The following is a 14,885-nucleotide window of genomic DNA, read 5'->3' as shown; positions in this document are numbered from 1 at the left end:
AAGGTAGAATGAAAAACGAAGAAAATGAGTAAGATTGTACTTGGTTGAAATGGGAAACGAAGGAGTGTCACATGTTAATGTTGGACTTGGGATAGAGGTAGTTGTGACACATCAAGGAGAACATATTTGTAAAGAGACATTTTGACCACAAGGTTCAAAATAAGAGATTCACACAAAAACAAAAATACTTAGATATTGTGTTTTCCGTTGTTTTCTGTGTGTCTTGTTTTTTGATTTTCCCCTCTATTATCGGGCAAAATAGACACTCAGTTAAAAAATATGGTCACCATCCCTATTAATATATCAATAATTACTCATAACACTGGTTTAAAGGCTTTTTATTTTTATTTTAAAAAATGAAAATGATGGGAATCATGAATTTAACAATTATTTCCTACATTGAATTTATTCTAATTGCAAATTATAATCATTATTACTCATTGTAATTATTTTATCCAATCAAGTTGATGTCGAATTTATTTGATTTGATATACTTTACTTATATTCAAAATGTGGTTCATAATTTATTTCTTGTGGTAAATATATAATGAAAATTGTAATTATCAATATTTTAATGTTTTTTAATTTCAATCCCATCACATTTTTATTATTTTAAGCTCTTATTATTATTATTATTATTATTATTATTTTAAAATATGTGAAAATAACAGGTGAGAAAATTATGTGTTCACAGAGTCGTGATGGCAACAAGTGTATGCTTCAAGGAGATTCAGATACGTCTATGGATGTTGAGATGATTTTATTTTTTATTATAACAACTTGCAAATGAAGACTACAAATGAAGTCACTCCCACAGTTAGAAGCAAACTTAACTTCTCTCCATGTAGATATCTTAACTATAAGGATGTTTTGGGTGTGAAAATCTCAAGCAATACTTGTGAACAATACCCTATCTATTAGCAAGTTGATCGATCAACCTATAACTACATATGACAAGCTAAGAGGGTGAATTAATTTTTTCCAGAATTTGATTTTCTTAAAAATTGTACGAATCATATATGTAACAGAAGTCTTAAAGTAAAAATAAATATTGCATAAATGAAAAGTGTATGATAGAGAGATTCACACTAGCATATATCCTCATTCACCTTCAACCATCAAAGGCTACATCTGTAACACCCTGACTCAGCAGAATCAAAATAAGTAAACGAATAAAAAAATGATTTATGGCGGAAGTAACGTCAATTGAGAATTTTGAAAATAAAATTTTCCAAAAATATCTTTCATATAACACTGAACTTGAACTACAAAATAAATGGAAATTGTCTTGACAAATCCTTCAAAAGGAGTATAAAATTCTTGACTTGTCATGGATAAAATATAATACATTGACTCAAGTGTTACATCCTATAAAAGAGCAACAAACTACTTAGTCATAAGGACTGTCTTTCCTTTCCTTCGGACGATGGCACAATCATTCCTCATGAAGTCACGTACTCCCTAAAATTTTAGGAGAGTAAGTACCTCCACATATGATATATAAACAACAAATAAGGTATTAGATTCACATAGTAAATGTCATATAATAATTATTACATGGATGTAATCAAATGTGGAATGTCAATATCATGATGTATAAACATGTATGGTGTCAGCTGACACAATTATCAACTCATACATAAATGCATGGAGAAATAACTCCTAACATGACCCCTAACATAACATTAACAGCAATGGTATTGGCACTAGTTGAGCCCGACCAATTCTATGTTGTTCTTAGGAAGTGAACATGATGACTATAATGACGTGCCAACCATTGGTAACTCATAGGCGAAATACCATGCACTCGGTAACGTCAATCTACCCACCGGTCATCAAAGATAGCTGTTGCATCACCCTGAATATAATACCTTCAAGGGGGTGTCAAAAGTCATCGCGGTTACTAAAAGGAGTTATGTCGACACAAGGGAGCTACCCATTTCCTGATAGATCAATCCCCATTTGTAGTGTCCCCTCAACCAAGTCCCACAAATAGGGTACCCCTCTAGGTTCTCGATACAAAATCTGCAATGTCGTATCTTCCAATTGACTATGCTACCAATAGTAGACTTAGTGATATGGATCTTATGATCCATACAAGACATGTCAACAGTTCCTTTCAGATGAAGGGAAACTTTTTAGGGTAAAGACGACAACTTTATTAAAGCAAGATTTTGACCAAAAAATCATTTTATGGTAAGTCAAGACAATTACTGATTTGACACTTTTGAAAAACAACCTTAGAAATATGGTTTCTCAAATTGCATTCTTTTAACTTAGAAAATCTAACCTTTGTTTAAAGCTACACGTTGACATGTTTTTCCAAAATAACGCTTTGCCAGTTTGCACGAAAAATACTATCTAGTGCTTTTTCAAAAGACCTTTGGTCGCAAAAACTCAATAAAACCATTTTCATTCCCTTCGTTCCATTCTTCTTAGAAACACAGTCTTTTCAAACTTTATTCTAGGAGGAATACTCATATGACATGTCATGAGAATGTACGATGACGGTTCTATAATGATGCGTCAGTTAATTGAGTATTCTCAATAATCAATCTAATTAGAAAATACTCATTCAAAACTAATATAATATACTCAATTGTTCATATCGATTAAGATTCTATTATCAGGATTGAATAGTCATATCAAGAATATAGCTAATTCATATTGCTTGGAATCATCAGACAATCATTCCATCAAGATAACATCAAGTATGCCAAACATTTCAATTTTCAAGACAAAAATCTAACAAGATCACAGATCCAGCATAAAGTCATATACTAAATAAAATATATTCAATATCAAATCAGTAATTTATAAGTCCAAGGGTCGCAATGCCCAGTTACTCACATCCATAGAAATAGTATTCGACTATATATGCCTTAGGCCTAGCTTAGAGATGCACGCTATCGTTGGCATCATTTATAAGCTCATACATGAAAGAACTTCTCTCCATACTTGTATTTTCATCCAAATTAATAATATCTAGTCACAGCTTTGCCGTATCACGAGTACCTAATAGTATTTAAAAATGTTAATCTACGAATCTTGTAGCTTTATTAGAAATTAACTAGAATTGTCCTAATGTGGTTATGGGTATTGAAATATATTCAAACATCTAATTTGAGTATATGAAATTTCAATTAGGCACGATAGAAGCTCATTGGCACTACCTAGCCAATCTCGACTAGAGTCGGTTGGGCTTAGAATTAAATTCTTCCTAACAGTAGGATATTGATAAATGCACTAGAGACATTAAGATTAACTTGAACCCTCAAAATCTGGAAAACAAAGACTAGGTTGAATATGGTTTCCATACCTTTTGGAATCATTAGAAAATAGCAACTATAACTCAAGTTACAATCATTTCAAATTCAAAGACATATGATGTCCCCATAAGCTGGACAACTCCAAAGAGTGGTTTATAGGGTTTGACTCATACATATGAATTATATGATACTTTCACATCATTACATCTTTATCCAATGTTGTTCATATGAAATTAGTTTGAATGGAATTAGACATTCAGTTCAGGACTTATGGGTTAATCATCAAGTGATATCCCACCATGACTTTCAGCTACAAGGCATTAAGACATTACTTTAGTGTAGAGAGCCTAACTCTCAGATGGATAAATGAAAACATGGACTCTTGGTCAATTTGGAATGCTAATTGAACAAGGCAAAACTTTAGTATTTTATGGTTTGGGGTTTAGTGTGAATAAGATCTTGCTCCTTAATTTGACACAATTTTGATGAAGACACCAACATCACTCAAAAAGAAGGAAAAAGGAAGATGTTGAAGACAAAAAAGATCAAGCTTCAATTAGAGTCTAAGTTTTCAATATGTACTTCTATCCTTTACACTCTAATATGATTAGTAGGCAATGCTCAAATGAAAGTGAAAAACTATTTCGAGATGAAATTTGAAAAAGTAAAATAAATTTCAAAATGCTAAGTAACGAGTTACATGACCTGAGCAACAAGTTACTAGACTTAGATAACAAATTACTTGAACTTTGTAATAGTGAGTAACAAGTTAATGAGATTATGTAACAAGTTACCGAACTGAGTAAAAATTTATCCATCAATTTTTACACAGTGTAATCAATTACTGTCTTGCATTAACTGATTAATTCTCAGACAGAGAGTTTGAGTAATTGATTACATCATGGTGTAACAGATTACACAGAGCTGTTATAGCCAGATTTTCAAATCCAAACTGAACAACTTTTATCTAAACTCAATGGGTTTCATTCCAATCATGTCCCAACTTTATGGAAGGGTATATTGACTGATTGGAAGCCTATTTAAAGCTATTAAAACACTCATTCCATATATGATCTGAATACACAAATTATACACAATTCATATACAATTCTCTGCATTTTTCTTGCAAGTTTTGTTCTAAACTTTCAGAATTATTCCGAAGTTGGTTCAAGTGAAAAGTTCTAAAGTTTTCATACTTAATTACTTTCAAGAGCATCGTATACTAAGTGTATTGAGTTAGAGGATTACAAGTTATAGAATTGTTATATCTTGTAAAGACAATCCTGCCATATAATTCATTCTTCAAAACTTGTTGTAAACTTGTCATCACAAGGGTGTGGTGAGAAGGGGAAAAAGAGTACTTGGAAATGTTGATTTCCAAGGGAGTTGAGTATTTGTGAGTGTGTAAGGTACAAGGAGTCTTGGGGAGAGAAATTGTAATTACAACTCAAGATATGTAGTAAAGAAATCTCTTGTGTTGCAAGAGTACTGGATGTAGCCTTTAGTGGACAAGAAGGTGAACTAGTATAAAAATTATGTGTTCTTTCTCTCTTCTCTCTACTCTTTCTCTTTTGTTATTGAATTATTTATTGGTGATCTTTTTGCAATATTTCCGCTGCATAAACACTTTGAAATCATAGCAGAAAAATTGACCATTACTCTATACGACTAATTCATCCCCTTTTAGTTTCTATCTAATCTTACATTTAGGGTTTGGAGGATATATGTTTGAAGAAATCTGTACAAGTCACCATAACTTCCTACAAGACTATTTCAGGACAAACAAGCATAACTCTCAAATGACATAATGTATTTGAGAGAACTTTATCAATTTGGAAAGCTTGTTTGATAAAGAAAACGATATGTATTTATAAGCTCTAAGATCTGAGAGTGCAAAGCGTCAAGGATTGCATTAGCAATGTTTGCCTATGTTTTGATGAAGACAAGGAATTAGCTAAAGCTTGAAGATGGCTCAACAATCAACATGTCGAAGGCTCAAGTGGTGTCTTATTAGACTTATGTTATAATTCTTTATTATCTTTTTAGAAGTCTAAGTTGCTTGCCATAGATATTGAGTCTAGGTTAGGTAAACCTAGGTGTGAGTCTCACAAGACTTAATAAAGTAATCAATCCATTAAAATGGGACATCATCTAGAAATATATGATAATTAGGTTCATGCATTTATATACATTGATTTTGTGCATTAAAGGTATTATATTTTGGAAATCATATATTGCAAGAGCATATAACCTATATGTAGTTTACCATTTAATCATGTATTAAAAATACACTGGTTAATTGATTAACCCCATGGCTTAATCGATTAACGTGTATGTTTTTCTGCTGTTTTAACAGCATAACTGAAAAACCGTTTTTAAGAGCCAAAATCTATTTTGTATAAATACTGGCTAATTGCATAAACGGCTAAGTAAGAAAAAGGAAAAAGAAGAGTGAAAAACACAAGAGAAAAGATATATATCATCATTGTTAGAATCTATTAGAAAGTGTTGAATTAGGAGAAAGATTAGATCATGCTAAGGCTTTAGCTTTCACATTCATATTGCATGTTTCTTTCAAAAGCTTTCTTGCATTATTCTTCTGTTTCTTGAAAAGAAAAAGATAGTTCTTTAAAGATTGCATATTTTCAGAAACCTCATGCATGAACATTCATATTAGACTAGGACGTCTTGTGAGTTCTTGCTTAGGTTTTAGGCTTTAGCATTATTGTAAAAGGATTGAGAAAATCCTAGTTGCGGTTAGGTAAGGTGTTCTTCACACAAAGACTTGGAGGTCTTGGGATAAAGAGCGATACCTTGGCTGGGGCCGAATCGCGTAAGAAAGGTTTTCTTGGGAGGCGGTTTTAGGAAAGGTCAAACCAAGGGTGCCGAAGTTCTTTGGGTTCCAAGAAGGGAGCGTTCAAGTTTTGTAATTGGAAGCTTGTATGTAATGTACATTGTGTTCCATAGTGAAGAAGGAAAATCTCCCAAATCAGAGGGGAGGACTGGATGTAGTTTTGCAGTGGACAACAAAACGAACCAGGATAAAATCCCTACGCAATCTTTTCTATCCTTTTCTCTTTTATGTTTCAATATGTTTTAATGCGAATCTGGAACTAATATTTTGCATACTTGTTCCTTGCTATGTTCTTGTTAATCTTGTACAAAAGTATTTATTGTATATCTGTTTGTATGTTTGTTAATAACCGTGCAAGTTGTTGTTCTTATTATTCTGTTTTCGGTAATATCCACATACGTTTGATATGGATCCTCGTAAGACAATCACTCTCCATATCACAATATGCTCTAACCTTTTCAAACTTATTAAAATTGCATAAAGTTGTTATGAAAAAGTAAGCAACTTGAATGCCAACATAGAATCGAAAGATTGATTAAGTTGTAGGAGAATGTGTGTTTTGTTTTTGTCACCTAGTTACAATTATAGTTCTTTTATGTTTTCAATTGAAAAATATCTTAGTGGAACCAACATTTATTCTGATGCTTTTTCAGACGTTTTAATAAATAATATGAAATTAAATCTTATAATAATTATGTTGTTATAACTCATGCTTAATTGATTTTTACAAGAACATAAGTTATATAAGAATTTTTTTTAACCTGTCCAATATCTATATTGTATGATACATTTGTTTTGATCTTGTATGGATCTCTACTTATCTAATCATTTGAACATATTTATTGTGATAAGTAATAGTTCAACTATTAGATACTTTTTTCTTCCTATGTGAAACTTAGTGCTCTTAAAATATAATACATTGTGCTCTCTAACCAACGAATAGATGAAAAAGACCAATCTATATACATAAAGGAATAATCATAATTATCTATGCAAGTGCATGAAGTCTTATTAAATGTCTGAAGCTAATGATCAAGAGAGAAGATATAACTCAAATACAATGCATCGAACATAATTAATATAGAACTCGACATGGTTAAAGACACAATGGATTCAAGCAATAACTTTCTTCTCGATATCAAGACTCAATGAACCAATTCAATTAATTTATACACTAAATGAACACTTTTGAAGACCGTTGGAACATTCTCTAAAGTAATTGAAACTCATCTATAAAAGGAAGAAGAACCTCATAAGACAAAAATACAAAAATGTGACACAAGAATGAGAAAATACAAGTTAAGTGCATAGAAACTCTCTAAAAGTACTTTCTTGTATATAAATTCTATTTGTGTTAAATTATAGCTTAAGTTCTTTGTAATATCTTTGCATTGGATAAACTAAGATGAGAGAAATTATGAGAGTTTACAATTGTAAATCTTAAGATTTGTTTCTTAGCGAGTCATAGAATAATATTCATATCATTGTGTAGTGAGTTATTAAAGACCAACAAATCAACTTTGTTGAGTTATCAGAGCCTGAAAAGACTTGATAAGTAAAGAATATTTGGTTAAGTTTAGAGTTTGGAGATACTTGGTCTAGAAAGAATATTTAGTTGTTAGACCTAGTGATTCAAATTGAAAACTGCATTACGTGATGTGACCATAATATTGTGGTTGTGATGACCGCTACAAACGCATCATGCTGCAATTGCAGTGTAACACCAAATCACAATGATGTAACCACATTTGGGCAGCATCAGGCCACACTTAACCACATCGAGCTGCATTAGACCACATCAATTTCAAAATTATTTTTTACTCACAAAATAATTCATACCACAACGATCATAATCACAGTAATCACAATTTAACTTAGTGTAAGAATTAATACTTGATTGATTAGTTTTTTGAATACTCATGCTAGTGAAAATCCTTATGGATGATAGGACTCGACTTAGCAGTTGAGATTGAACAAGTATATAAATACATAAGTTATTTTCTCTAACTATAAATTCTTTATTGCTTTATGTAATATCTAACCATGGGGACTTGCACGCTTTTTGAGTTAACATTTTCGAAAGAGTTTATATTTCTCATATCTTTATAATTGCTTGTTTTAATCAGTTAAACACCTTTTCGAGTAGTGTATGGGAGAATACCACCACTCTTGGTGCATATTTTAAAGGGGATACCAAGGTTGAAGCAGTTCAGAGAGGCTTGATTGAGAGAGATGAAGCCTTTCGTCAGCTGAAACCATATTTGTTCACAACACATAAAAGGATGAAGGCACAAACTGGTTGGAAGAGACATGAGACAGATTTTAAGGAAAGAGAATGGGTGTTCCTGAAGTTGCGTCTCCATAGACAACAATCCTTGATGTCTCAACTTAACCCAAAATTAGCACTGTGTTTCATGTTTCAGTCAAATTTTAATGTTAATGTTGAAACTGGTACCTATCAGTGGAGGACTGATTTTTGAAAAATGTCAAACATTTTAAGTAGGAACCACAACAGTATTTTTTTATTACACAGAATTTCAAATATTGAATTAAGGATCACATGTTGAAGTGATACAAGCTAGTCCCACTTTAACCAACAAAGATGAGTAGCTTTCAGATTTGAGAATGAACTATAAATGATTCAAAGGCTGATTCAAAATCATCTGTTCCTTCTGTTGTAGCCTGGTAATCCTATTACGCAAATATTTGATCACTATCATCAACTCCTTTTAATCATCACTCCAAAAACCTTATGTTCTAGCTATCAAATAAACTCTAGCTTTTATAACAGACCCATTTCCGAGCTTAAATCCAGGGCTAACTGGGAATCCGACAACCTGACCAGCTGGCACACGCCCACCTGAGAATTTCACTACACTGTCCATATACAGTGGATGGAACTCGGCTCCACGACTTGCCTCAAACTGACTTGGTGTTGGGTTGAATGAGAATGCAAGCAAATGAAGCAACCACACCGCCTTGGCCACCCCTAAAAATTCATTGTAGAACTCACTCCTTGGATGATTTCCTGCTGAGACATGATTGTGCTGGTCCAGGTTACCAAACAAGGACTCCTCCATTTTGGGATGGACAATGGCAAGGTACTTCTTGGAGCAGAATTTACCGAAGTGACATGTTGGCAAGATTCCAAGGAGCTCAGTAGGATCCATGGATTTCATGTCCCGGAATTGAGTGAAGCAATCACGGTGAAACTGGTCAGGGTTGAGGAGGGAGGAGAGGCTGCCATCCATGTAGAAAGTCTCGTGGTCGAATCCTTGGAAGATTTTCCTGGAGATATAGGAATCAAGGGCATACTTGGCATGGTGAGCGGAGACGATGGATACAGATGAAGTATGGCATTTGTCAGTGGAGGCATTGGCTGCTTCAATGGAACGAACAGCAGCTGTAATGTCCCAATGTGCATTGTGCATGAGAGAGAGCAGCAGAGATGTGAACGACTTTGATGCTTCTTTTACTTGAGCCATTGTTGCTTCAAAGAGTTCCGGTGATGGGACTGCTGCAATTGCTGCAAAAACAAAATTTCACAAAATACTGAGATTCCTATTGTCAAGAAGTAATTTCAATCTGGGTAGAGATAAAGACCATGATCATCTATTCACTTCGTCTTATAGCAACTTCGGTTTAGCTTGAATGAGCTTCTGAAACCCTAAACCAAATCATGCCATTTGGGAATTTTTCAAAAGCTAAACCAAAATGCTCATGCAAGAATCACTTTAAAATACACTTTTTCTCTTCTTCACTTCTAACCAATTTGAGTAAAAGACACTTTTTCTCCTGTTCACTGTTAACTGAACATATTTCAATAATTAGTTAATAACAGAAAGAAAAGCCTTACCCCACTAATGAAAATACACAACTGCATAATGTGAAAATCTAAGTTCTTTTATAATGTCTAATTAACTCATGCATTAATAATTAAATCTGAGACTAACAAACCAGAAATACAATGTGATGATCTATTAGCTAAATACAGGCAATAAAAACTAGATTTAGAGCGAATGATCCATACAGAGCAACTACATAATATCAAGATAGATCTTAAGCACTACCACAATGGTTTAGAAAGGATATTTAGAACCAAATTGTTAATAAAACATGCATCCGATGAAAACAAGAAAAAAGGTAAAGAAAGTTCACTTTTTCCCTAAATTTTCTACCCTTGCTAAGTTCAAACAAAAACACTTCTATTAAACCAAAAAGAATGAGGGGTTGCTTATTTTTTTTGGTATAAGGAATGGTATTCGCAGGGTAAATGACTGTCCCTACTAGGAATCAAACATTTGACGTTTTCGGAATGAGTGGCTGCTTAGATTACCTTGAACTCCAAGTTTCCTCTTTGACTGAGATCTTCCAGGTTTCTTATCACCACCATTAGCAACAACATTCTCGAGCTTCTCTTTCAGATTCTGAACCTCCATGTCCTTCGTCTTCACCTCCTTCTTCAGCTCCTCCACCACTGCCTCATACGGCCCCACCACCTCCCTCAACGACAATCCACTTCCACCACCACTATCCCCTCCTCTCCTCTTACCCTTCCTCCTCCCATTCCCATCACCGCTCCGCCGGAACCTCTCCCTCAACACCGCCAGCTTCCGAAGCTCCGCCACCACCGCCACGTCAGCAACCCTCATCTTCTCCGGGTCCCACGGCGAATGTGCTTCCTGCAAACTCATGTATGCTCTCTTCATCGACGACACTGTTTCGAACACTTCCTCCATCATCGCTTCCATCTGCTTCAACTTCAATACCTTGAACCCAATCATTTCATTCTCTTCGTCGTAATTGTCATTCTCATCCTCATATCCTTTGAGTTCTTCTTCGTCTCTGTTTTCTTCTGTTTCACTAAGTGAGTTAGACTCCTCTTCATTTTCTCCGGCGACGTCGTAACTTCCGGCGGCGAGGGGGTGGAGGAGACAGGAGGAAGTGACCCTTTGGATCAGATCAGAGAAATTGGACACCTTTCTCGTCATTGTTCACAAGCTGTTGAGCATAGAAGGAGAGTAACAAACAGAATAGAAAGAAAGAAGTTTAGAACTCTAACAATTATTTCGAAGATAATTTCTTATAATTTAATAAATATGAACAAAAAATTGCATCCTTCACTCCATTTGCATCTTATATTATACTGTATAATCTGATAAAAATATTTAATTATTAAATTTTTAACTTAAATATATTTTTTAAGTAATGATATGTAAAATATATATTTATGGGACCCTAAATATATTCCTTTTATATTTAAACATGAATGATAATTAACATGAATAAAATAATAATATAAAAATTTCTTACATTTTATATAAAAAATTTCTCACCCAAAAACTATCATTTTATGGGACAATACAAATTTTTCAATTGGATTGTTGCTTTGAAAGTTAGAATGATTTTACAAAAAAAATATATGCATTATTTTATAGATTATAACTGTATCATGTATTATACATGTTTTATTTTTATTGACTCTACTACTATTAATAAATGATTAATAATATATTGATTGTTATAAATTTTTACACTCATGAATAAATATTACACTTTGACCTAATTATCTATCATCATAACAATACTTTACCAAACTATGCAGTGATAATAAATGGAAATATGACAAAGATAGAAAATAACTAATTAAAGACAAAAGGAAAAAAGTACTATCAAAGGTCAAAACCAATTAAGTTCTAAAAATAAAAATATATGTAATTAAAAGTTTTAAATAAATTTAAGTAGGAACAGGAAAAGAAAAATAGTGTTGTGAGTCAATAATGCCATTAAAGAATTGATATAGTTTGTTCCAACATGTGCTGGGTGTGTATGTGGCCAAGTGTTTCATTTAACTAGTGACATTGTGTCAGAGTTATGCACGAGGAGTGTGCGCAGGATAAGGGAAATGCCACTGCTGGTTAGAATAGCGAACTCCCCTCATTTAAGAAGACAGGTCATGCGGACCATAGACAGAGAGGAATTGGTGAATGTTCCGGTCAATCTAATAAGGAAAGGACAAAAGGAAAATTCTAAATCTGGTTTGGTTAATTAACATGAGCGACCACAAGTTTTCTATAAAATAAAAAATGAGAGAGGTGATTGACCTGGTGCAAATGTGGTGGCGTGCCGCAGTTGAAGGAGGCCAACGGTGGTAAGGGGAATGGAAAAAAAAGCATGTGGTACCAATAAAATTGTGAATAAAAAATATATTTGATTCTTATTAGATAAATGGATCTGTCGAAAATTTCTATTTGAATTTCTTCGATCAAAACAAGAAAATTCAGTTGGGTTGTATCTTACTGTTCTTTTATGCTGAAAGGGGATAGTCGGGAATAGAGGAGTAATGGTCAGTAGAAGACGCCCAGTAGAATGTAAGTGATCAGGTAACTTGGTCAGATTGTTGTCCGGACTCGCTGGAGGAGGTACCTGAAAGGTTCTCCGACGATCAAGTCAGTGAAATATTCTAGAGAGATAAAGAGAGTAAATAAGAGAGAAGTAGTAGTGAGTAGCAATAAGTGCAGCAATAAATGAGGGAATAAAATTTTTGTACTCAATGTATGATCTCTCCTATTTATAGAGCTTAAAAAATGTTGAGATGACATATGGTCATTGGTCAATATCTAACGGGCATAAAAGACGTACTCTAGTCGTCCTTCCTTGTCCTGTGAATCTGCTCTTGTTGAATTGTTGCGGACAGGTGGAATATGTAGGCGGTGTGGCAGGCAGTCTACTATCTGACATTGAAGGCGAGTCAGCGACACATTAAATGGTGGGTCAGAGGCGTATTAAATGGTGAGCCAGGGGTACATTAAATGGTGAGTCAGATGTGCATTAAATGGTGGGTCAGAGGTGCATTAAATGGTGGGCCAGACGTGTTAATGTTGTGCCAAGAACATTTATAGTTTTTGTTATAAGTGGGTCCATCTGAGTCGGGTATTGGGGGTATGCATGGCACTATATGTGATGCTCTAAACGAATGGATGATTGCTCGGCTAGGACCGGGGTAGAACAATTGCCCCTAGTCTACTAGGCTGGTTAGGGACGACCGGGCTGGTGGACTATGGATTTGGAGATATCTCGGTTAGGACCGGGGTAGAACAATTGCCCTTAGTCTTCTAGGTTGGTAAGGAATTACCAGGCTAGTGGACTCTGGATTGGAGATATCTCGGTTAGGACCAGGGTAGAACAATTGCCCCTAGTTTACTAGGTTGGTCAGGGATGACCGAGCTGGTGGACTGGGGATGGCCTAGGTACATGCGGCTGATGTGGTGTGGTCGGGTAGGTGCAGGTATAGGGGTAGGTCATGATGGTTATTTGTTTTTAGGCTAACACGTGTAGGATTGGTAGCCTCCCTTCTGGTGACTTCAGCTGTTCAACCAACGCGTCTGCTCGTTTCAGTTCCGTCGTCTGAATTTCTGTGCCACCGTTAGATTGTCCTCGAGTGATTTTGAACGGGTGGATTCGCGTTTCAAGTTGGGCTCTTGGGAGATGTGGGCTTTGGTCTTTCCTATAAATAAGGGTCCCTTCTCCCCACATTCTCCATTCTGTCTTCTTGCCGAGTTTTCGGTCATCCTTGAATCCGGGCGAATTTTCTCCATCCAGAAGTCTTCTTTCTTTCCAGCTTTTTTCAACATGTAATTCCTTCTCCCTTTTTGTTTTTTCATTTTCTCTTAATCATGACCGGCGAGGAATCTAGCTCTGATGATTTGGAGGTCTTGCCTGGGCCCCTTGCCGATCTTTGCGTCCCTCGGTCTCTGTCATTAAAGGCATCGGTCTACATGGGGACGACCTCGACGGTTATCTCTATCCACCCTCTTGCGCGACGTAAGGGTGAGATATAACAGGGGTGAGGCTAACATCCTAGACCGGGCAGCCTTTTACAAGAAGTGGGGTCCGGTCTTAGATTGTATATCCAGATTGGAGTCTGATACTTCTTCTGATGATAGGTTACTTATGGGGAGGAATTTTGCCGACCGCACTGACCAATACACACTTCCGCTGGAGATGATGGGCCCATAATCTCCTTATTGGTGGGTTGACCGTGAGGTCATTGGTAGCCCTTCTTTCTATTTGGCGGACAAACAACCTCGAGTAGAATTGTTGGAGCATGTTTACCAGGATATCTTCCTAGAGAGTAAGGATCGCCATAGCTTCTACACGTACGAGTATTTCTGTTGACGGATTGGGGTGATGGTTCCATTTGATGATTGGTCCGCCCAACTGTTGTAGCATCTTCAAGTGGCTCCTTCCCAACTTCATCCCAACTCCTGGGGGTTTATCCAGGCCTTCAAGATTTTCTGTGAGGTCATGGAATGCCCATGTACGCTCCGTCTTTTTTCCTAGATGTTCTGGGTGGGGCACAACTCCAACAAAGATGAAAGCGATGCAGGTCGACGCAGGTGGACCTCGCTTCCATATGCAAATGGGCATGCCCTCTTCCAACCCTTCGAGGGATCAGTTAAGGGATGAAAAACTGGTTTTTCCCAGATAAAGGTTGTAGGTGAGCAGCACTCGTGGGCGTATGGGCCCGATTGGCAGACCCAATTTCCCTTTTCTTGGAACATGGGAATCCATCAAAAGCTGACAAAGTCCTTGAGTTTCTCATATGACCAGTTGAACTGTTGGGAAAGGGAGGTGGCAGATGAGTTGTTGTCTTGGGTTAAGGAGGGTCGGGTTGTAGTTTGCTACAAGTTGGTCTAGGGGGATCATGTTTTTGAGGCTGAAGTTGGTGAGCATATGGGTTTATAAATGTAGCACCCCCC

General features: G+C 35.6%; 1 protein-coding gene across 1 annotated transcript; it reads right to left on the bottom strand.

The window, feature by feature from the left end:
• Positions 1-8,799: 8,799 nt before the first annotated feature.
• LOC109339785 (IRK-interacting protein) lies at positions 8,800-11,195 on the bottom strand. The gene is made up of 2 exons (XM_019577303.1): positions 10,460-11,195; positions 8,800-9,649 (listed from the first exon to the last, which is right to left on the bottom strand). The coding sequence occupies exons 1-2, from the start codon at positions 11,112-11,114 to the stop codon at positions 8,874-8,876; spliced, it is 1,431 nt and encodes a 476-aa protein (XP_019432848.1). The 5' UTR covers positions 11,115-11,195; the 3' UTR covers positions 8,800-8,873.
• Positions 11,196-14,885: the final 3,690 nt, after the last annotated feature.

The sequence above is a fragment of the Lupinus angustifolius genome, unplaced genomic scaffold, assembly GCF_001865875.1.
Source record: "Lupinus angustifolius cultivar Tanjil unplaced genomic scaffold, LupAngTanjil_v1.0 Scaffold_108_12, whole genome shotgun sequence".
Taxonomy (NCBI): Eukaryota; Viridiplantae; Streptophyta; class Magnoliopsida; order Fabales; family Fabaceae; genus Lupinus; species Lupinus angustifolius.
This window is presented reverse-complemented; position numbering and strand designations above follow the sequence as displayed.